Source organism: Leopardus geoffroyi, chromosome C1 (assembly GCF_018350155.1).
Source record: "Leopardus geoffroyi isolate Oge1 chromosome C1, O.geoffroyi_Oge1_pat1.0, whole genome shotgun sequence".
NCBI lineage: Eukaryota > Metazoa > Chordata > Mammalia > Carnivora > Felidae > Leopardus > Leopardus geoffroyi.
This window is the reverse complement of record NC_059328.1, coordinates 195,482,148-195,507,262: the sequence shown is the minus strand read 5'-3', so window position 1 is coordinate 195,507,262 and position 25,115 is coordinate 195,482,148. Positions and strand designations below refer to the sequence as shown.

Sequence of the window (25,115 nt, the reverse complement as noted above, 5' to 3'; positions counted from 1 at the left end):
GGCTGCAGCTAGATATGTAGCAGGGAAAGGTGAACAGTACAGTCTTACAATGAGAAGTTGTAGGCCTAGCTAAAAATCCAGTAGGTGTGGAGTTTGGTTCTAAAAAGAAGAGGAAAATGGATACAGATGGTTGTAGTCTCTGCTACATTCCCTTTTCTCTCGGTTTACATTTTGCTGAAATACATTCTTTAGTGGCTTCTATCTCAAAGCACCTTCATTTTACCCTCACTTGTCAATGATACTTCAGGTTGATATAAAATTCTAATATGATGGTTCTTTTCCCTTCGTCCTTTAAAGATCCTATTTCATTGTTTTCTGCTGAGCAGTCTGTCTGGTAACTTAAAAGCTGTTTTTGTATATTTGATGGTCTACATGTTTTTACCAATAGGTGTCTAATTATGGATTTATTTCTATTTTATCTGTTCTCAGAAGACACATTTTTAGCAATTCACTGAATTTTGACAAATAGGTAGTTGTATAACCATCACCATTATCTCTTCCCCCATTAGTTATTGGAGAAAAGTGCTTGTTTTATAGGAAAATTGATAAAAATAAGCTTTCTCACACATTGACTTTAAAGTTCTATCAGATAACTCATGTTGAGATGTCCTGAAAGACTTGGAAATATGAGTTATTGGAAAAGGCGAGTTTATAGGAAGATACAGATTTGGAGTTACTTTAGTAGAAATGGCAGTTAAAGCTATGTTATTGTATCAATTTTTAGTTTTTGTTATTTTTTAAAAAATTTATTTTTAACTTATTTTTTAATGTTTATTTATGAGAGAGAGAGAGAGAGCACAAGAACAAGAGAGGTAGGGGTGGTGGGGGGGTGGGGGGAAGGATCCGAAGCAGGCTCTACATTGACAGCAGAAAGCCTGATGTGGGGCTTGAACTCACGCACTGTGAGAGCATGAGCTGAGCTGAAGTTGGATGCTTAACTGACTGAGTCACCCAGGCGCCCCTGTATCAGTTTTTAAATAAAATTCATTCATCTCTTCATCCTGCCTTATCTTCTGCTTTCCCTCTGCCTTTCCCTCATTCTTTCCCATCTTTGCTTTCACGTATACTTATTAGCGTAATATGTGCTTAAGGTACACAGTGAAGAACAAAACGCACAGAGTTCTTAAATTTTTAGGGTTTAGGTCAAATGGGGGTGAAATTACACAAATGATTACACATATAAATGTTATTTTAATTCCAACCAAAATTTTTCCCCCAAAATTACAGGCTTTTGCTTGGAACTCAAAGTATGTTTTTCCATTGAAATAATAATATGAGGAGTTCTTATACAATCCCATCAAGTACTATTTAATTTAAATATTGCTAAATATCTCTTTGTAGCTTTGTTTTTATGGGAAACTGTATTCTACATAGTGGAACTGTGGACATTATGGAGATAATATTGTAAGGTTGATGGTTTTTGGTCTGAAAAGAAAAAGCTGAGAAGGAAAGGAATCAGAGCTCTTAACGACTTGTTTACTCATATGGTTAGCCCAACGGTACCAAGAGTCTGTATGTAAATAAAGATTAGTAAGTTTTAGGTACTATCGTGAGTTTACATTCTGGTAGGGGAGAGAGACCATGTAAATAATTAATTGCAATATAAGGTAATATGTGCACTGATACATGTTTTTAATAAGATATAGAAGTACCATAGAGAGAATGCATAACTCTTATTTAGGGGTTAGCAGGTCAGAGAAAACATCAGCAAAGAGGTGATGCCTCAGTATGGTTTTGGAGGATAAATAGTTTGCTTGAACCAATGGAACTGGAAAAGGGCATTCCTTGAAGGTCTGATGGCATGAAACAACATGATATGTTTTGGAATTTACAAAGTAGAATGAAAATTCAAAGGAGCAGAAAGTATGAGTTGTGCAAGGATGGGAGAGGAAACTAGGAATGAATGAATGAATGTTACTGAATTCCTTGCATAATTTGTCGATTGTCTGTAGGAAGGTGAATAGGAGGATAGACTTTAAACCCTTAGGCTTACCTGTTCTCTCTGTTGGATTTGGGAGAATTTTGTTCAAGAATAGTTTCCTGATGGAAGTCGTTACTGTTTCTTAACTGTCTGCACCGAAACCTTCAGTAATTTCCCAATTCTTTCAGATTACCAGATAATTTATCCTTTCTGATCATTTTCTTTAAAGGAAATAATATCACAGGCATTTTTATAGTAAATAGAGTTCTTAGAACAAGTCAAGTTTAAACCAATTATGAAATTTCCAAGAAAGTAGATTCCTAGTAAAATTGATTACTAAGTTTCATACTTGAATCTACATAGTCTGGTTCACTGGTGTTTTAATGTTTTGTGTGTTCTAAACAGTGCTATATACTTGTTTAAACATTTTTAAATTTTGATTATGTCATCTATTGGGATAAATTATTTTTAGGAAAGAAATCTAAACTTCCCACTAATAATTTATATTTTTCTTAGTTCAGGCTAGATGTGTATCTGGCCCTTTGTTTTCTTAAGGATCACGTTAATGTTTACTTTATGGAAAAGTCACTACAATATTTCTTTTAATAGTTTCTTCTTACATTTCTTGGAAATCAAGGTGTGTAGTTGCTTATTTATGTGTAGTGTAGTTAAATTATTATACTGAATAGAGAAAACTGCACTTTCTTTGCTCTTCTGGCTTCTTGAATTACTGTAATTAAAAAATTGAGAAGCATGTGACTAAGTTATCTTGAAGGAACTTTCTATTTAACTTACCTTGAAAGTGAAAAAAAATCCTTTCTTAGTTAAATTAGAGATAAGGGGAGGGGAAAGAGATCTAGAGATGTTCTTTTGTAAATATCCTGTTTAAACAGCTCAGGAAACACTGAGATCTACTAGTAGATCTAAACATTTTAGGTCTTTTTTTTTTTTTTTTTTTAACTTTTATTTATTTTTGAGACAGAGAGAGACAGAGCATGAACGGGGGAGGGTCAGAGAAAGGGAGACACAGAATCTGAAACAGGCTCCAGGCTCTGAGCTGTCAGCACAGAGCCCGACGCGGGGCTTGAACTCACGGACTGCAAGATCACCACCTGAGCCGAAGTTGGACGCCCAACCGACTGAGCCACCCAGGCGCCCCACGTTTTAGGTCTTTAAGCTGCCATTTGCCTCTTCTTTGACACACTGGGGGTAGTCTAACTTTTGCTAAATTTTTAGAAAGAAGAAAGCACATGTTAGCAACATTCCTTCCTTGTTCTTCCAACACTTTGTCAACACATTACAACTTCCATGTTTCTCCTTTTCTTTGCTTCAGCTTTCACTGACAGTGAAAGTAGCTTCTTTCACTTTCAGAAGCTTCTCATCACTTTCAGAAAAAAATTAAAATAGTTTTTCTTGGTTGAGAAGTTGGTTAGCCTATATTAAATGTTTTCTCTTTTAGATTTCGTTTGTTACCTATATTTTACATTGTAATTTTGTATATTTAAAATTTTTCATTTAAATTTTTTTTTAAAACCTTAGCTTTCATGACTTTATATAAATACTGATGATGATGTTGAAGCAATTAATTATTTTTTCACTAAACCTAGTTGCTGGGTAAGGATCTCTTCAAGTGTTCATATCAGGAACAGTTGTCTTCTGGTGAGGTTGACTTGCTTTCATCTTATGCTAGAGTTTTCATGGGTCTCAGTCATTGCAACTCATCCCACTAAAACATTTCATATCTTTGTTATTTACCTTGTTTTCTCTATGATTAGACTATTCTTTTTCTGAGTTTTTTAAAAATTCAGCTTTATTCAGGTATGATTGACAAAATTTTAAGATATTTAAGTGTACATCATGGTGACCCAACACACCTGTATTCTTTTCCTGATTTTTAAGAACTGAAACTATCTCTGTAGTGTCTTCAAAGCATATAATCTTCTTCCCTTTTTACTCTATTCTTGGCCATTGTGAGAGTTTTGTCCAGGGCAACAGTTTAAGGGGGAAAACAATAGATTATGACCTTATTACAGATGTCTTCCTGGTTGAATTTTTAAAATATTACTTTTCATTGAACTAATTGTAGCAAGTTTCCTACTTCTAAATAGGTAGTATTCTAAAGGTTCAAAAATTGATCTTTTGAAATTCAGGATCAGTTTTTCCATATGTACAAGATTATTAGGGTTATGAAAAGAGGCTAATTCACAGCAGAATGGCTCATAAAATAATCAAACCAATGGGAATTATAGCTAAATTGATATGATGAAAATTTGTATTTGTTTTACAAGCAGATACTGTTGAAAAATCTGGTGAGACGCTTTTACAAATTTTGAATGACATTCCAGATACTTTCAGTCAAGAGCTTTTGAGATTGATGATCCTCTATCAAGTCAAGAGCTTTTGAGATTGATGATCCTCTATCAAGTCTACTTTAACTTTAAAAATATCAAATGAAACAAAAATTTTTAAAAAATATATTTCTTCAGATTTCTTGATAGCCATATCTGTGCATTCTAGGACAATAGTTATTGAGATGGGATCAACAACTGGATCTCCTTCTCTTTGTAAAAGTTACTAGCACTGTTGGAAGTGTAGTTTAAAAATAATGATAATAACTTACTTGTTACTTTTACCACACATCAGTGGTAATATATTGCTACAAAATAATAAAATGTATGTTTGATACCATACCTGAATGTGTTCATGCTACAGTGATATATGCTCCAAGTTAAGGTGTAAATTGAAACTATCCGTATATAACATTGTAATTTATAGGCTGCTTCCATCCTATAAATAGCACTTATACAGGATATAAGCTGGCCTATACAGTTTTTTTTTTAAATTTCCATCATGGGGGCGCCTGGGTGGCGCAGTCGGTTAAGCGTCCGACTTCAGCCAGGTCACGATCTCGCGGTCCGTGAGTTCGAGCCCCGCGTCGGGCTCTGGGCTGATGGCTCAGAGCCTGGAGCCTGTTTCCGATTCTGTGTCTCCCTCTCTCTCTGCCCCTCCCCCGTTCATGCTCTGTCTCTCTCTGTCCCAAAAATAAATAAACGTTGAAAAAAAAATTAAAAAAAAAAAAATTTCCATCATGAACTACTGTACTTATATTAGTGTTTTAGTTGGCTTTTCATTACAAGAATATTTCAGCCACATAGCCATTTAATACTTATCTAACTAGCCTATTAGGAGCTTATTGGCATTTTGCAAAACAACCACATATGTGTGTGTGTGTTTCTTTGTGTGTGTGTATACAACCATTAATATACAAGTATACATATATACAACCATATACACACACATTTATACATTATGTGAAAATATATATTATTCTTTGCAGGGGGGGAAGTGGTAGAAGCGGTAGGGAGGGAAAAAGTTTTGCGGTGAGAACTGATTATGAAACTGTTGAGATCATCTCTGTGCATTCTTTTTCCCCTTTCTCTTCTGTCTTCATTGCCATTGAGGGCCTAAGGGTGAGAACAGTTGGAGTGAAGAATCTGGGGAATATGGGAGAATATTTAGCAAGCCAGTTGTGAGTAAGTATACGTGTGTGTGTGAATGGTAGGCAGGGAGGACAGAGGCAGCTAGATCCCTACTCTTTCTTCTAGTTTCTTACATTTCAGAAAATACCACAGCACAGTTGAAAACTTGTGCCTGTATTATTAACTCATCTACCTAGTAAGCACTAGTGTGGCCTCGAGAGTACTTTTTCTCAATAGTGCAGTCCTGCCCTTTGTTGCTTGCTGGCAGCAGCAGAGTTGGAACTCCTTAGAGTGCTCGGAAAGAAGTTAGTACAAAGTCAGAATGTTGTTTGGATGCTTGTAAGTTTGGTACTTTAATTTATGAAGCTGGGAGTACTCAAATATAAAACTCAAATGGAAATGCTAGCTACCAAAATACTCGAAGACTGTATCAGGAAGTGTTCCAAATTTCAGTGTGAAATATTCATATTCTATGTATAAGCCTTTATTTTAAATGTGTCATGCTTTTTACTGCTAATAACTAAAACCAATAAAAGGAAAAAATAATTGCATGTATACAATTTATGACAATATTTCACAAACCTAACCCTTAAGACATACATTTTATTTTAGCTACACGTTTTAAATCAGCCAAGTTTTTACAGTTAGACTGTACTTTCAAGTGTGCTTTCTGATTTCCAAGCAATAATGAGAAGCATGGTTTCATGTGCATTGTAACATTAAAATTGATTTAGCAGTCAGTTTGTTTTCATTTCAACTCTTTAATTGCTGTTTGCCTAGGGGATAGTGATCCTAGAAGAATGTCAGCTTCCAAAAGACATTCTGAAAAAACAAATACAATTTGCTGACCAAGCGGCTTCATTAAATACGACAGGGAATCCCCAGATTCCCCAAGAGAGTCAAGATCCTTTACCAGAACAAGATTTTGAAATGTCACCAAGTAGTCCTACACTTCTTCTTCGCAACATAGAAAAACAGGTAATGTGAAGTAAGAGTAAGATGGGAGTGGCACGAAATGACTTTTAATCAATTTTATGAACTCTTCAAATAAACCTGTGTGTCTGCTTGGGATCTTGGTTATTAAAGTTTGCCATTTGACATTAAATATAGTTAAGATATTTAGTATGTGACTGGTCTCTCTTATAATATTGATAGAATTAAGATTATTTACATATTGTATACAAAGTATTAGTACATAGCCATAGGATAACTCATTTATGCAAGGATTGGAAAATCTTTTTTTCTAACAAAATTGCTCATCATTGGACTTTTCTTTCCTGGGGAAAGAGGAGTGATACCACTTAATAGATCTGAATCTGAATAGTTGTTTGATCAATTTATTGATAGAAATTTTTAATGAAAGATATCAGAATATGAGTTCCTTTATTTAAAAAAGGTCATGTAAATAAATGGCAAATTAGCCCCTAACAAATTACTTTGATTCTAAAGCCTTTCCTGATATTTAAATTCTATTATGGTTGACTCTAGAAGTCTAATTATTTTTTCCTGTATCTACCCTTTAAAATCATACCATTTATTTTTATTTAGACGTTGGTGGCTTTTGAACAAACCTGACTTTCTAGGAGTTTGTTAACTTGCAGCTGATCTGAATCTGCTGGAATCTACCCAGTTGGGATCACAGCTGCATGATTACCTTGTTCCAGTGGATAATGTGGATTCATGCCTGCCCACATCTAATTTTTCTAAGTTTTTCTGACATATATTGTGAAATAATTTAGTATTAGGTTACTACTATTTTATTTCCGGTAAATCAGGGTATGGTGCAACGCCTCTTCCCCCATATTTGTTGCATTTACAGTTGCCTGGAGTTTTCCTTAATTGCAGAATTGCATAATCAAACTACTTTTATGACTATTTTGTAATTCAGAAAGTTATAATCATCTGATTAAATTGGAATGCACTTTACCACATAGGTGGTGTTTTCAGTACTGTTGCTTATGTTCCCACTTCACTCTCTTTTCTCTCTCATCCCATAGGATCACTACCCTTTCAGTTTGGCCCTAATTATTTCTCACTCCAGAATAATGTACTTGCTTGGTCAGTCAGGTCTTCTGTTTTTTTGTTTTCGTTTTTATTTTTTTTTTTACCTGTAGTTCATTATTTATCCTTTGAAAAGAGATTCTTTTAATATTTTTTTTTCCTCCTTGTTAGCACCGATTTGTTTTGTTAGACCTGAGTTATTAATATCAGAATGGGCTAATTTACAGGGTCTAGTGAGACATGAAATCACATAGCTCTTTGTTAAAAACAATTTTGAAGAGTTTTAAGTCAGTAGCAGCAGGGCATTAAGCAAGCATGGCACCCTTCTGAGTGCAGCCTTGTGTGACTGCTCAGGTTGCTCACCCATGAAGTTGACCCTGGGTATCACATGTTTATTTTTGGCCCCATTGCTGACAGGAATGCCAGAGGCTTTGGAAGAGAAGGGGACCGGGAGTTGTGAGAACAATGGTAATGGCTTTCGGTAGAGGAAGAGTAGAGCAAAAGGATACAGAAAGGGACACCAGCAATCTCTTGTAGAGGTCATTAGTAAATTGCCTATGAACAGGTCATTTGCTCTTGAAACATATGCTAATAATGTTTTCATAGGCCAATTAAAAAACTGTTTACAAATGCTGCTGAAGAGGGATGAGAATTAAGTGGCAGGCCTGGCAACCCTGATACTACACATAGTTTTCTTAAGATAACCTGTTGGTATATAACTGTTTGTTGACTATAGTGGACCTTGAATATAGATCCTGTATTGATGACTTACCTGAATTAATTTTATTAGAGAAATGTTCGCTTCCCAAACAAAATTTATTTATGTATCTCAAAACAATGAAAGAGTCGGCAATTAAAATACTAAAGGCACTATTAAGTTGTACACTGATACAAGTTTTAAAAAGCAACTTACTGATCTATAATATTAATGTATACTTGCATTATTAGATAATGTATTTTATTCATAAATTAAAAGGTAACTTTATTTTAGAACTTTAGGTAATTTAAATTTCAAACTGGTGTATTTACATTAAAAACCTTGTTATCCAATAGCTAGTAAGTGTTTTAACTTTGAGTTGATTAGTTTTTATCTTAAGAGTTTAAATTATGCCTCTCCTAATTTTACTTTTTTCTCATTTTTATTATGAATTTCTTATCCCAAACATGGACTCAGATATTTGTGATTTTTATTGGGCTGGATTGAGTTGGTTGTTATGCTGTTCTTCTGAGCCAATTATTCACACGTACCTAACCGGTTACCTCCAGGGGCTTAGAAGATTTTTAATGATATTTTTGGCAGTGGAACATTGAAAAGAGTGTATCAGTGTTTTGGACTGAAAAATATGGGATACTTTATAAATTTCTTTGTATGACTAAACTAATGAATGCTTACCAAGTGGATAAAGACTGTATTTGTACTGATTTTGAAAATGAGCTTTAATTGAAAAATCAGTGATAATTTTTAAAATGAAGTCATTTGGTATGTATTACTTTTCAAGAAAATAAATGGTAAAAAAATTTCAGGGTCCTTTTCAAAGATTTTTTGAAGAATTCAAATATTAGATTTAGTTCTATTATATTCTTTAGTCTCATTATTTCTAATAGTATGTTATTTCATATAAATGAAAAATTTAAAATAATTATTTTATGTGCCCCTCTATTTTGTAATGGAATATCTTTCAGTTAATAAAAATGGTGACACAGGTCTACATATTTAAAACAATAAAATCATACATTAGTAAGTGAGAAAACCAGGTTTTAGAAAATTGATGTGACACGATTAAATTAGAACTGTGTGTGTGTGTGTGTGTGTGTGTGTGTGTGTGTGTGTGTATGTATGCGTGTTGTATATACTCACATATACTCAGAAAACTTAGTCTAGAGGGATGGATATATACCAAGATATTAGCAGTGTTTTTACTCTGTGAAATATGAATGCAGGGGACTTTCTTTTCCCTTTTTAAGCCCCTCTATACTTTCCCTTTTTCTACAATAAGCACAGATTACATATGTAATGAAAATAGTTGTCATTCTTCTTAGAAACGTACTGTTTCCACTGACGTGGCCTATGTTTATTGTAATTGTTGTAGGTTATTGTTTTAGGATAATTTAATATTTATTACGTATTACAAATATATTATGTATATTAAATTTGGAGTAAGGGTCAATGAAAATTTGGAGTACCTAAAAAAACCCTGATATTTTTGAATTAGGAAAAATATTGAGAAACAGTGTGGCATTGGATTCAAGCCTGAATTTCTTACCAACTTTATAATCCTTGCTCAAGCTTCAATTTCCTCAGCTGTAGTTGATTTTAATAGTAATATCAGTAGTTCTAATACTAATTACTTTGCAGGTTAATTGTAAAGATTAGAAATAATCTGTTTGGTGCTTTGTATAGTGCCTGGCACGTAGTAGGCACTTCATAAATTATAGCTATGACTTTGTTATTATTAACTTGGCTGCCTCAAAGGAAATATTTTGTAGATGCTATTAGCTAAATTCAAATGTTTTAAGAGGATAGGATGAGTAGATAAATGACCTGTAACAAAAATGGATATGGTAAAGAACTACTTTAAAATGTGAACATACTTATAATAAATGGAATAATTAGTAGTGACATAAATCATCTTTGGAGATTAAAATATTTACTAAAATACAAGCATTTACTTGTTTCATGAAAAGTCAAGCATTTAGTAGGTGCTAAAGGTGTGAGACTTAACTCACATGTCTTGCTTAGCAGTAGTAAAAGGTTACTTGTTTTCTTGCAGAGTGCACAGTTGACGGAAATCATCAACAGTCTGATTGCCCCTCTCAACTTGTCCCCAACTTCATCACCCCTATCCTCCAAATCCTGTAGCCATAAATGTCTAGCGAATGGCATTTCCAGGAGGTAGGTATCAGTGAGATAGTTTGGTTTCTAAATTTGACTTTGGTGATTTTATTTTTGATCTTTTAAGTAGTATAGCTGCTTTTTTCTTCTTAAGCACTATTAGAGTACAATCAATAGAACATGGATACATTTTTAGATAGCATCAAACTTACATAATTAAGATTACTATAAACCTTAGAACGAGGGAGAAAGTTTTCCAGGATGTTTAATGTTTCTGAAAAAGAAAAACTGCGATACCCTTTGTTAAAGAAGTACTGCTTTATTTAACACACGTTCCATTTTGTACATTTTCTATTCTGTAGCTCTATATGGCCTTTTCAATGCATTTTAAGAAAAAAGACGCTAGATATATTTTGGACACAGAAGATGGATAGATTTCATCCGCAAAATTCAGTTTAAGTTTCACTTAATCTGTATCTCAGCTTTTATAAGGAAAAAAATTTTTTCTGAATGTAGTTAATACAAAAATTCCTGTAATCATTAGCAATTTATTACGTTTATCAGCAGATACACAATTACATATATATGGGATCATAATTCTTTTTTGGGAACAGCTTTTGTTCTCTTTTATTTTCCTTATTTTTCTCTTTTAAAGATTCAATTAGAATTAAAGATGCTAATAGAATATTATTTTGTGTGAACATCTAATTTTTTTCAAATAAAATTGTAATGTGGGCTCCTTTAACTACCATAGAGGACTGAGTATAATTTAGTATTGGGAAATATTTATATTAATAATTATATGATTTATTGTTAAATTTTGTTTAATATGGCATGAAAGGAACATTTGTACCGTGGTAAAAATGATGCACAGTAGCTATCACATTCTTAATGAGATTAGTGGATATAAACTGAGTCTTAAATATAGTGTTATTTGGGTTTTATTTCTAATTTGTTATTTTGAAAATCTAAGTTTTGATACTTTCACTATTTCATTTGTGCTGAGTCTTTTATTGTTGTGTTACAGAAAAAGTTCTTCTGTTGGTTTCACTTTATTTTTGCTGATTTTATATATTCATTCTTTATATCACTGATGATTCACTTTGAAAGCAGATTCTCACATATTGTGTAGGACAACTCTGATATCTTCATTTATGAGAACATATGCTAATTAAGGAAGTCATAATTACAAAAACAAAAAGAAAGTCATAATTACAAGTTGAGCCATTAAATACCATTAAATTGGTGTGCAAACATTGTGATTTGTGGCCATGCCCATTTTAGGTAACACTTGTTTACCTAACCAGGTATTACACTATTACATAAATATGCATGTGTGTACATATTTTCACTTTAATGTACTTGCCTATATTTTTCGTTATTCATTCACACAGCATATTGCATAACTATTTGCTGTATGTCATATAGTCAAAGTTATAGGTTACAAAGATGAAGAAGACAGTCTCCACTTTTAGCTAACTTGCAGTCTCATAGGTGAAACATAATAATTTAAAATATGTAATAATAAAGGAATTGTGTGAAGTTGTTTGAATATTTGATTTTAATAGCTGTCATAGTTGAAAAGATAGCTCATAAAGATAACATGGTTCCAAATGAAAGAGGTATAACATGGGCTTTATTTACTAAGTCATGATACTTTTTCAATTCTGTCTACTGATAGTTCAGAGGTTCTTGTTGACATCTGCTAGTAATTGCCATCTTTCCTGATCTCAGGTATTTATTCCTACAAATTAATTGGAAAGTTTGTTTTTGAAAGTTTAGGAAGGGGCCTGGGGGGAAAACTAAAAAAAGGAAAAAAAAAGTTTATAACAGGTTCAAAATCTACTTAAATTCTTTGTTTGATAGATTTAAGACCAGATTAAAGTTTGCTCTCCAACTTTTTGAAGTATGCTGATATGTAAGTGTTTTCATTAGTTTTATTAATTTTACTAATTCATTTGTTTTTGACAATAATCAGCATTTTTTCAAAATGCTTTCTATATAACATGAGTTCCTTTCAAAAAACATTCTCACATTTGTTGTCAAAATACATTTCTTGTGAAGAAAAGATTTTATAACATTTGCTAGAAAATGTAATATAGGGGCGCCTGGGTGGCGCAGTCGGTTGAGCGTCTGACGTCAGCCAGGTCACGATCTCGCGGTCCGTGAGTTCGAGCCCCGCGTCGGGCTCTGGGCTGATGGCTCAGAGCCTGGAGCCTGTTTCCGATTCTGTGTCTCCCTCTCTCTCTGCCCCTCCCCCGTTCATGCTCTGTCTCTCTCTGTCCCAAAAATAAATAAACGTTGAAAAAAAAGAAAAGAAAAGAAAAGAAAATGTAATATAGCCACCTTTCATTTAAAGAGAAGGTAAGCAAATTTAGAATATTAGAGATTTTGTTTAAAATGTATAATTTATGTTTAAGTTTATTAACTGTTTTTAAATGCTTTGTTACCACATAACCAGCAAACTGCTGTGTGAAACAAAAGATTTGGGGGATACTTTTGGTTTCATTAAATTTTTTGTAAAAATTCTGTTTGTGATAAATATATACCATAATGTACAAGTCTATTTAACCAGGAACACAGAAACTGGAACATATTGCAGATAACAGAGTAATAACTCTGAAGGAAAAGTAGAAAGTTTTGAGGGTTTGTGATTGTTGTCTCACATGCCAAAGGGAGGTACTAAAAAATGTCTCTTGGCTTTGTCAGTTATAAATTGAGACCTTAGCACAAGCAGTGTAGTGGCATGCTGGAGAGAGACAAGCGTGAGCTAGTAAGAGAATTGGAGATGAAGTACAATGGAGTCAAGGTTACATTTTCAAAATTGCTTGCTGTAAAGGCCAAAATAAAATGGATGTACAAGGCCAAGAAAGGTATTTTGTTTTTAAAATGGAAGAAATGTAAGTATCTTTATTAAAGTGAAGGAAAAGAGCTAGAGATGGTAACTATAGGAATACATATCATAAAGTTATGGAGGGGCCTTTAAACAGGTGGAAATACATGTGTTCCTAGAGAGTGGCATGACAGAGATTAAAATGGATGAAGTCACAGTTGTTTATATAAAGTGACTAGCCACGAGTGGCAAAGGGAGCTATAGGAGTTAGGTAAAGGTTTGGATAGACATTGACCAAACATTTCTCTTCTCTTCATTTCCCTTTCTGGCCCTCCTCCTTTTTTTGTAGCATGAACAGCCTACCCCTGGAAAATGATGTTTTGTGGTTTCTAAGTTGTTTTCTTTTTTTTGTTAACCCTTTAGCTATATTGCAAAAAATACTTAATTGATATTTGTAGAACTAGTAAGAATTTAAAAGCATCTGTAATTGAACTTTTTATAAAATAAGCAAATGCATAATCGTGTAATTCTATAAATTTAACAGATTATTTTAGTACTCACATTTGAGAATATTACCATAGATTTAGAAAATTAATTGGACACACAATTTTATATTACAGTAATACATGAAAAAACTTTGGTTTAAAGATATCTGTATTGAAGGAAGGTGAAATTTATCTATTTATGAGCCTTTTGATCCTGGAAGTAAATAAATGCCGAATGAGGCCTAAATTTAGTTCTTATATCTTTGTCATTTTTCAGCATTGTTGTTATTTTTTTCTTCACATGTAAAATGTGAAAAAAAAATCTTTAAAACTCAAAGGTTTTCATGAATAAGGACTTAATTAATTTAATGTTATTCAAACTTGACACTTAACTAGAAAGTACTTTCTGAAGATGTCCCTTTTAAACATATAAATACTATTCATTTTATGTATTTCAGTAAATGCGAAGGTAAGAAAATTAATCATTTGAATAAGAACTTTTAAAATCCTGATAAAACAGGGGCACCTGGGTGGCTCAGTCAGTTAAGCATCCAACTTCAGCTCAGGTTGTGATCTCGAGGTCTGTGAGTTCGAGCCCTGTGTCGGGCTCTATGCTGACAGCTCAGACAGAGCCTGGATCCTGCTTGGGATTCTGTGTCTCCCTCTCTCTCTGCCCCTCCCCAGCTCACACTCTGTCTCGGTCTCTGTCTCTCTCTCTCTCTCTGTCTCAAAAATAAACATTAAAAATATTAAAAAATAAAATCCTAATAAAATGTATACAACATAGAATTTACCATTGCAACCATTTTTATGTTTAATGGCAGTTAAGTACATTCATTGTTGTGCAACAATCACCATCATCCATCTCCAGAAGTTTTTTTTCATCTTTCTAAACTGAAACTCCATACCCATTAAAGAGTAACATCCCATTCTTCCTTCTTTCCAGTCCTTGGCAACCACCACTCTGCTTTGTGTCTCTGTGAATTTGACTACTTTGGATATCTCACGTAGTCCTACAGTATTTGTCCTTTTGTGACTGGGTGATTTCATTTAGCATAAGGTCATCAAGATTCATCCATATTGTGACATGTGTCAACATTCCCTTTTTAAGATTGAATAATATTCTATTTTGTGTATAGAATACTTTTTTTTAGTCCATTGATATCTGGGTGAACATATGGGTTGCTTGCACCTTTTGGCTATTGGGGATAATGCTGCTATGAACATGAGTATAGAAATATGTGTTTGATTCCTTGCCTTTTTTTTTTTCGTTTTCATTTGAGTCCTTGCTTTTTAATTTTTTGGACATATATCCAGAGGTGGAATTGTTGGATTGAATAAGAATATTTTATTAGGTATTTTGAAAATGAGAAATTAGTGAATGTTAATGATATTTCTAAGCCAAAAGCTAAGAAAAAGCAAGAAACCAGAAAAGTAAGCAAAGCTCAGCATCTACTATTGTCTGAGGACAAATTCTGACAAAATTGAGTTTTGATAGCTTTGTGGAGGGATAAAGAGAAATCAAAGCCAAATCAAAAATCAAGTGAAGTTTTAATAGCTTGTGGGGTGAGAGGAAGATAAATCAAAACCTTGCCTCTGATAGGGAGATGAAATGAAATCTTCCTCCATGGTTTACAGCCTCAGAGTAAACGCAACTCAGGAAGAAAACTGTTTCCCCTTCCCCACATAGGGCACCATGGGGGAGAGTTGCCCTGGTCCCGAGCAGAACAGAAACAAAACAAAACTTATCTGTCTTTGAGATAGCCTGACCATGGCGGGGACTTGCACATTGATTTTTAGTTCAAATTTGTATTAATGAGTGATCCAAGGAATCCCTAGTTTAAAATGGTTTTGGAATGGGTCATACTACAAGGTAGATGGCAGAGGCAATTGTAGGTTCACTTCTTCACTGGAAGAAGACACCTTCTTAGCCCTAGAAAATCCTTAGGAATAATTTTTCAAGGCAGTGATCAGCACACAGTTAAATATAATCAAATATGTAAGGACATCAGTAGGAGTAAGAATAAGGAAAATAACAGCAAAAACAGATTACAAAGTTCTCAGATACCAGAATTATTAAACCCTGATAATTTTTAGAAAATAGTGCTGCTTCTGATTTTAGAAATAAAAGATAGGCTTGAAAATATCTGCAGGGAAGAAACTATAAAAGTTATGTAGCACATTTGAAAGAGGTCCAAATAAAACTTCTGAAAAATACTGAAAGAACTAAGTAAGTTTGGGGAACCTGGGTGGCTCAGTCGGGTAAAAATCCAACTTCAGCTCAGCTCTTGATCTCACGGCTCGTGGGTTTGAGCCCCACATTGGGCTCTGTGTTGACAGCTCAGAACCTGGAACCCAGAACCTGGAATCCCAGAGGATTCTATGTCTCCTCTCTCTCTGCCCCTCCCCTGCTCCCTCTCTGTCTCTCTCTGTCTTTCTCTATGTCTCTCTGTGTCTCTCTCTCTCAAAGATAAATAAATATTTAAAAAATTAAAAAAAAATAAGTTTGGCAACATTGACACAATTGAAGAGAGAACATATAACAGAAGATAGATTAGAAGAAAAATTCCAGATTGTAGGAAAAGAGACAAAACTGTGGGAAATAACAAAGAGTCATTTAAACAAGTGAAACATATTGAGTAAGTCTTAAATGGAGACCTGAAGATGAGATAGAGAATGGAGCAGAAGCAATATTTGAAGAGGTTTTGGTTGAAAAATTACCTGATCTGATGAATGACACCAAATTCAGGAAGCCAAACACAGATTCTTGAGCAGGACAAATAAAAAAAAAAAATCTGTCCATAGAAACAGAGGAAATGGGGGAAAAAACAAAGACAAATGGAACATTTGAAAGCAATAATGGAGGGGGGAAGGAGGAAGATATCACCTTAACTGAAGCCACAGTTGGACTAACAGCTGACTTCTCAAGAATAAGAGCCACAGTGCAGTGGAAGGGGATCTTCAGTGAGTTGAAAGCAAACTGCCAGCCTAGAAATTTTATACCCAGAGAAAACATCTTGAAAGCCTGAGTGTGAAACACAAATGTTCTCAGACAAATCAAAACTGAAGAGTATGTCACTAGTAAATTCTAATTATAATGATAACCATAAAGGGTGTGCGTCAGGCAGTGGAAAGTGATGATACTAGAGGAGTAATTGGAGATGCAAGAGACAATGAAGAACAGATGAAATGGTAAATAATTATATGGGTATATTTAAACAAACAGTAGTAAAACATGTCTAGTGGGGCCAAAAAGAAAAAAAATCTGTGGCAACAATAGCATGTAGGTCAGGAGGAAGAAAATGGTTTAAAGTTGTTCTCAAGTCCTTGAATTATTCAGGGCACTGGTAAAAGTACTGATTTTGATTTAACTTTTTATTTTTCTATGCTAAATATGAAGAGGAAGTCCACGTGGTGGGGGAGGAGTCTTCATAGGTGCCAGTAATGTTCCATTTCTTGGGCTGAGTGACGATTATGGGACAGGAGTAGGAGGAATAGGGAGGAGTAGGTGAGGCATTGCTTCATATTAATAAGTTAACATAAAATGTTTATCTTATGTTTTTTATCTATAGGTAACATATTTCACAATCAAAAAGTTCAGAAAAATAGGATACAAATTATACACTTTAAAAATGATAAATAGAAAACACAGTGGCCATAATAGGTTTAAAAAAACAATTAAAAAATTTTTTTTAATGTTTATTATTTTTGAGACAGAGAGAGAGAATACGAGTGGGGAAGGAGCAGAGAGAGACAGGGACACAGAATCCGAAGCAGGCTCCAGGCTCTGAGCTGTCAACACACAGCCCGATGCAGGGCTCAAACTTATGAACCATGAGATCATGACCTGAGCTGAAGTCGGACATTTACCCTGAGAATGATCCAGTTAATTGATTTTATAACCTTTGCCCTTTATCTGTCAAATCTGTCTTAATCTAGGATATCCATTCTTTTTAAATGAAAGCATTCATATATACTTATGGAAAGCAGATGAAGAATGCCTAAAAAACATAAAAAGGACATGTAGCTGTAGTGTATTTTTAATTGTCCCTCTGATCGAAAAGTTCTTTTATAGGCACTTGTGAATTTTGAGGTGCATACTCAACTGAAATGTGTAAGTTAATTCAAATATCAGACCTAATAATAGCAGTATAATAATAGGAAGTTGCAGAATGTAGATATAGGCAAAAGGTACACTTAAAAATGATAGGAAATTTAGTGATTTACTGTGATGAATGATATATGTTTACTTTATAGTTCTTAAAAGTTATAATGGTGCCTAAATATTTACATTCTTTCTGCTCCAAAAATTTTATAAAATCTTAACAACATTTGGCCCTTATTCAGTTCCCACTCCTACCCAATTTTTACAATCATATCTTAAAAGGTACATGTTAGTCTATTAAAATGTAGTATACCACAAAACAGATCATTGAGAATTAAAGGTATGTCTTGCAGTAAATGTTAAATATTGAGAGATAGTACATGATTGTATGAGAATTAAATAAGATAGTACATACAGAAATCTTATAACAATGCCTGGCATGTAAGAAATAGCCAAATAATGTTAACCATTGATATTCTTATGTAAGAACATATTTTATATGTTAAAACTGTATATTAAAATTATAGGTAGTCTGTTATGTCTTTTATATCCTGGCATTATACTAGTTATTGATTTAAAACTATCCTTACTTTTTTGAAAGAGTACTTCAAAGTGGTCTTGGTTATGATAAGGATTTTAAGGCATATGTAGGGCCACCTGTTACTGGACACTCATCATATAGATACTGGAAATCAGAGATATCATCTGTTTCTCCATCATGTCTCTTGGGGAGATATAAGTTGCTGTCCTACCTTTGGTCTGCCTGGTGGGTATGGTACCCTGTAATTGAACCAAGTGTGTAAAAATTCAGGGTAAACATAGTGTTGGGTTTTATTCTCAAATTAAATAAAACATACCTTCTCAAAAGATCATATTGGGACATTTAATCTCTCCCTGCCCCCCTAAAAAAGTTTTAACTTGTATTCATTTTTAACCAGTTAATAGTGCTTTTTATAATTTAGTTCTTTTGGGATAACCTGTGGTTATGAGAGTATAGAGTATACATTTTTATATATTCTTTTTGTTTTAGACATTTTGTGACCTTGAGCAAGTCAGTTAATCTCTTTATAGCTCATTTCTTTAAATTTACTGGGACACAACTATTTGTAAAGTAGTTTCTAGTACTAATATTTTTCAATTAAATGTTTATTTTTGAGGAACTCTTTTTTTTTTTGAAACAAATGAACAATAAAAATGTAAAGATTTCAACACAGCCTAAAATGTGTCTTTTTGTCACATGACTTTGTGATTTGCTTTGGATGTAGTCATTTTATGTTAGCTTATATCAAGAGACATAGTGAATAGAGACAAATTATTCAACATAACTTAAAAGCATAATCTAGAAGTTAATATGAAAGAGGTACTCGGGACAGTGGGAGAAATGAGGATTCTACTCAAACGCTAGAAACTTTCAAATAAGCCAAGAATTCTTGAAGTAAAATTTATTGCATATTGCCTTTCTTGGATGACACTGTGGTGAATTCAGTTTTTCTTTGATAACTCAGGCTCATGACTATGACCACATTCTCAGGGACTATGGAGATTAATAGTTGTATATCTGTAAAAGAATTCACTTAGTAGTTCGCAAAATATCTACTGTGTGACCTCAGTGTGCTAGGCATTGGGTTGGGCACTGGGGATACATGTTGAATAAAAATACATGTGGCTTCTGTCCTCACAATATAGGCTCTAGTTGAAGAAAAATGCCATCAACCAAATACTCAAATAAATGCATAATTTTAAACTCTGATCCGGTACTATGAGAAAATTCATTGTTAAGCATATACCTTTGGAATCAGACAAATCTGACTCAATCCCAACTCTGCCATTTGGTAGCATTGTGATCTTGGGCAACTTTCTAAGTCACAGTTCAAAAGAAAAAAGTCTGCTTCCTGGATTGTTGTGAGGATCAAATGAAATAACAAGTGTGACATTGTTTTGCTTTACTTTTTTTTTTTGGTTTTTTTTTTTTTTACTTGTTTATTGTCTATCTTTTTGGATGAGAAAATATAAGCTCCATAAAAGCAGGAGTTTTTTTAGTCTGAGTTATTAATTGCTATTTTCCTAGCATCTAGATCAGTGAGAGTCACATAATGGGCAGAATAGATGTTCGTTGAATGAATGAAATGTCTTTCAAGATTTCTTGCAGGTAATCAGCATTCCATAAAAAAATATTTTGTACTGGGGCACCTGGGTGGCTCTGTTTGTTAAGCATCTGACTTTGGCTCAGGTCGTGATCTCTTGGTCTATGAGTTCAAGCCCCGCATTGGGTTCTGTACTGACAGCTCAGAGCCTGGAGCCTGCTTTGGATTCTGTGTCTCCCTCTCTCTGCCTCTCCCCTGCTTGCTCTCTCTCTCTCTCTCTGTCTCTCAAAAAAAAAAAATTGTACTTATTTGTCTTTTCTCCCCCATTGTCAGATTGATGCTTTAGTTATTGCTCTCATGGTTATCTCCTGCAGTTCTGTTTCCTCTCATCGAACTTAACTCTGGACCAGAAAAGTAGATAACCAAAGTGGTAGAACGATTTATACTATAAGAGACATTTCTTAGTAAGAAAGAATGCCTCTCCTAACAGTAACAGGAGTGAACTTCTGTGAGGTTTTTTTGTTATTTAAAAAGCTTTTGTGATTTCATCCATATTCTAGCTACTTGGGGTTGCCAAGTAAGTAATCTCATAAGTGAAGATTATTATTATTACTTCACTTATTTCTTCTAATAAGGCATACTTATTCCAGCTTTATATCACATTATATCATAATTTTTGTTTATAATTAGCTTAGAAGAAATTCAAGTTTTGAATTTTTAAATGTTGGCCACTATTCTGTTTATTAATTTTTAGTGGATCACATAGAGCTAGCTCAATGTTTGATATAATTTTTAAAAGACATTTCAGGTCATTTTTACAATATCCTACTGAACTGTTCTCTCACAATATCGAAAGTAAATTCACTTGGTTAATTATTTTCCAGGCTACCTGTTTGCCCACTTGTTATTCATTGATTGCCAATCCCCACCTCTTATTTAATGGCAGTATCTCCCAGAAGTTAGAATTGTTTTTTTTAGCTTTACTCATCTTGGCAACAGGGTCTAAGATGAGTCACCAGGAACTGAGAAAACTGAAAAGATTGAGTCTTCAAACAAATGAAGCATTACATTTTATCATCATCAGAGATAGCTATTAGTTTTTAGATCTCCTACTCGAAAATGAAGATAAAATGTAAATAAATCCTTGTTTACCCCATGGGGTATTATTATCTCTGAGAAAGTGAATTTCTATTTGAAGTAATGTCTAGATTTTTATTATTGTTATTGTTGCTTCCTTTTGCCTTAATGAGACCCAGAACATGATATGAAATTAAATTCCAATGAATCATTGCCATGCTATTTATTTCCACTAATGGTAATTATCTCATGAAATGCAACCATTCCTTCTAATTGGGTATCATAATTGAAAAACTGCAGTAAAACTGGCAAACTAATTACATAGAAAGTAATTCTTTTATACTTATAGTATCTTCAATAGTTACTTCTCACCAGAAAACCCTCTTAGCTGCATATTCTAGGCTGATATTTTCAACATAATTTTGGATTCATATGAGCAACACATTATCCATATTAGCTGAATGTGTGACATCAATAAGGAAATAAAATTTCCCAGCTGTGTTTTTTAAGTAATGCCAGTAGGAATTATTTTCTTTTGTAAAAACATTTCTTTCCCCTTCTTACCTGTAATTCTAAAACCTGATTTTATAGAGAATGTGTGGCATCAATAAGGAAATAAAATTTCCCAGCTGTGTTTTTTAAGTAATGACAGTAAGAGTTATTTTCTTTTGTAAAAATTCTTCTTTTTACCTCCAAGTCTAAAACTTAATGTTATAGGGAATGTTTAAATAGTGTTATAACTAGTGGATGGAATATCATGTATTTAAAAAATCATATGGTAACATGTTTAGTTTGGAATGTTACGTGGAAGAATCAGGATACCAAAACCATTGTATAGGAACATTTCATAGAAAAAGAGACTTGAAGGTTATAATTTTAATGAAAGCTGTATTTGTGTTTAGATGATGGGATTTTGAAATTCTTTTTCAACTTTTTTCTATTTCCAAATTTTCCTTTAAAATGAAAAATAGTAATTAGTAAAACAGAAAGTCTCCATTTCAAACTTTAAAACAAATTACATGTCAGAAAAACAGCTAAGAGATTATATTGAAGAATCTGAACCGTATCTCCCAAACTATATATTAGCTCGAGATGTTTGACAAACTTTAGGTCTCAATTCTCACAAAAATATAACCACCACATTGGTTTCATAGTCTCTTTGCTTAATGCTTTAAAAAGCACCACTTGAGAGGTGCCTGGGTGCTTTAGTTGGTTAAGCATCCGACCCTTTCAGCTCGCTGCCACTGCAGAGCCTACTTGGGATTCTCTCTCTCCTGCTCTCTCTCTGCCCCTCCCCTGCTCACACCCTCATGCTCTCTCTCTCTCTCTGCCCCTCGCCTACTCTCTCTCTCTCAATAAATAAGTCAGAAAACCCCTTAAAACCAAAGTACTATTTGAGGGGCACCTGGCTGGCTCAGTCAGTAGGATATGGGATTCTTGATCTCAGGTTGTGAGTTTGAGCTCCATATTTAGACGTAGCGATTACTAAAAAAAAAAAAAAAAAAAGTACCACTTGAAGTTGAGTCAGAGATAAAAATAGCAGATAGCACTATAATTGTCTCTTTTACTCTCTACCTTTTATTATGGACAAGTTTGACATATAGAAAGCGTAGTAAAATGAAATCACATATTCCCCAGGTTTAAGAATTCCCAAGATTTTGGGGGTACCTGGCTGGTTCAGTCAGTAGAGCATATGATTCTTGATCTTGGAGATGTGAGTTCAAGCCCCACATCAGGGATAGAGTTTACTTAAAAAAATTCCCAAGATTTTCCTGATTCATTTCATCTATTTCCCTTCCTGACACATTGTTTTCTGTGAATTTTTAAAAATCAAATTGTATTGATTGTTATTTTAACTTATAAATACTTATGTGTATTTATTTCTTTAACCAACTCTTCTTTTTAACATACCCACCATGGTATTATCATCTGCTTATTATTTTTATATTATTAGCCATAATGTGCTGCTATCGTGAAATTTCTATTCATATTCAGATTTCCTTCAAAATTATCTTTTTATGGTTAATAAAATATGGTTTATGAATCAGGATTGAAACAAAATCCATATTACATTTGGTAATTATCTCCTAAGTCTCTCACTCTCAAGTAGTCATTTAAAAGTCTATTAGAATTCTCTAATACAAGGGCACCTGTCTGGCTCAGTTGGGAGAGCATGCAGTTCTTGATCTCGTGGTTATAAGTTCAAGCTCCACATTGGGTATAGAGATTACTTAAAAACAAAATCTTAAAGGGTGGGTGCCTGGGTGGCTCAGTCACTTAAGCGTCCGAGTTTGGCTCAGGTCATGATGTCACAGCTCGTGGGTTTGAGTCTTGTGTTGGGCTCTGTGCTGACAGCTTAGAGCCTGGAGCCTGCTTCAGATTCTGTCTCCTCTGTCTGCCTCTCCCCTGCTCGCGCTGTCTCTCTTTCTCTCTCTCTGTCTCAGAAATAAATCCACATTAAAAAAAGATTTTTTTTAATCTTTAAAAAAAGTCCGTAATAAAAAAAAAAAAATGATTTCCAGATGATATTTTTGTTTAGAAAAACAGTACAAGCTCATTTTAGGAAAGTTGGAAAATTCACAAAATATTGAAAAAGTGGAAATCATATTGCTCAGAGTGTATTTCTTTTCTGTCATTTTATACATTATTTTCATAGTTGAGCTCTATTAGAAGCACTTTTAGATGTTATTTTAACATTATATCTGAAGCTTTTTCTACTTAAAATATTTCCTTTCCATTTTAATGTCTGCATTAAGATATACTTTATTTCTTGAGAATAGGTATATATCTAATTAGAATGCTATTTTACATTGTACTTCAAAACATTTTCTTATTGCTAGAGTTGAAGAGACTTGTATTTTTGAGTAAAGGGTACAGTTCTTCTAATTAATACCTAGAGTAGGGGAAATGACCTGGCAAAAGTACAGTTTTCTCTGTACCAGATTAATGCCTGTTATCTTGATCTTGATTCATTGGTCACTTGAGAGAGGTGTTTTACTTTTGCTGCTTGGAAGACAAGTAATGCCCCTAGTGAACCATTTTAGTAAGTTTATGTAAGCCCTATTTTATGTAATTTATTTTAAATTGGTTAATGCCATCCTGAATGTCATTGAGTATATGATGCATTCATTTCTCCAAATACTATCAAGGGAAAACAAGATAGTAAATTCAACTATCAGCAGGATGTTGCTACGGTTAATACTACCAACAAGATAACACCCAAAATCTAATAGGTGTCCCTATATCTTTAGATTGTTTTATTTATTGTGAGATAAGTACATAATATTAGCAGGAAATGATTTTGGTAGTGACTTCTGGGCCTTTGGTTCCTGTAGTAATGAAAGTATAGGAATATACTGTTAAAATTGACTTTAAGTTTTCCATTTATACTCTGTACAAGCAAATTGAATGCAATATATTATCCATAAATATATTAACTGCCAAGATTTTCTAGGATTTTAATAGAAAACCAGTGATTTCAGAAAGTCATTAAATAACTATTAGAGAAATTAGTGTTAATGTGAATTCACAACTTTCTAATTATTAGATAAAGCTCTTAGTCATTTTGCACTTTTTAGATGAGAAGAAATTTTTTAGACTTGACTGATGCCTTTTTCTTTTTACAAATCAGAACATCTTATAGTTCTCATCAGCTTTTTCTTATAAATTTATGTTGGACATACCTGACTATAAGATAAAATAAGATGTGTCATATTTTACTACCAACAACTACCTTTTGTAAACCAAAGAGAGATTTAGAACTCAAGGCCATCTGAATATATATCTTTCTAATAAAAGCTCTCTCATAACCTTCTGTTTACAACTTATTTTGGCTCTTAGGTTAAAGTGTTCAATATCTACTCATTCACTAAGCTGATTATTTAGGTGTAGTGTGTGTTGTCCATGCACCGTATATAAGCACAGAGCTGGAATGATAAACGTGTATTTCTCCATTCAGTAAGTGTTTATTGAGCATCTGCAGTATGCAAGGTACAATATCAGGAACTTCTGATACAAGGGTAACAAAACAGACACACTCCCTGTACTACTTACAGTCTAGAAAGCAAGACAGTCATTAATCAGATACTCATACAAATGAATGCAAAATTATCACCATGAAAAATGCTGTGGCGGACAGGTGAACAGTGCTATCAGAGCTCAAAAGGGGATGACCTAGTCTTTGGAAAGAGCATAGCAGGATAAGATTTGTTTTCCCACAAGATTGGTATACAAGGGACTGAAGGGGGAAAAGTGTGGATGAGGGAGACCAGTTAGAAGCTATTGGAGTATTTCTGGA

At 33.7% G+C, this 25,115-nt stretch overlaps 1 protein-coding gene across 10 annotated transcripts in view; it reads left to right on the top strand.

Moving 5' to 3' along the window:
* KANSL1L (KAT8 regulatory NSL complex subunit 1 like) overlaps nucleotides 1-25,115 on the top strand; it is a 141,763-nt gene that overhangs the window by 43,354 nt on the left and 73,294 nt on the right. For all 10 annotated transcript variants that reach the window (XM_045481076.1, XM_045481081.1, XM_045481083.1 and 7 more), the window contains 2 exons: nucleotides 6,181-6,378; nucleotides 10,173-10,294. In XM_045481076.1, coding sequence (XP_045337032.1) covers nucleotides 6,181-6,378; nucleotides 10,173-10,294 — 320 coding nt within the window. The remainder of the gene's footprint in view (nucleotides 1-6,180; nucleotides 6,379-10,172; nucleotides 10,295-25,115) is intronic.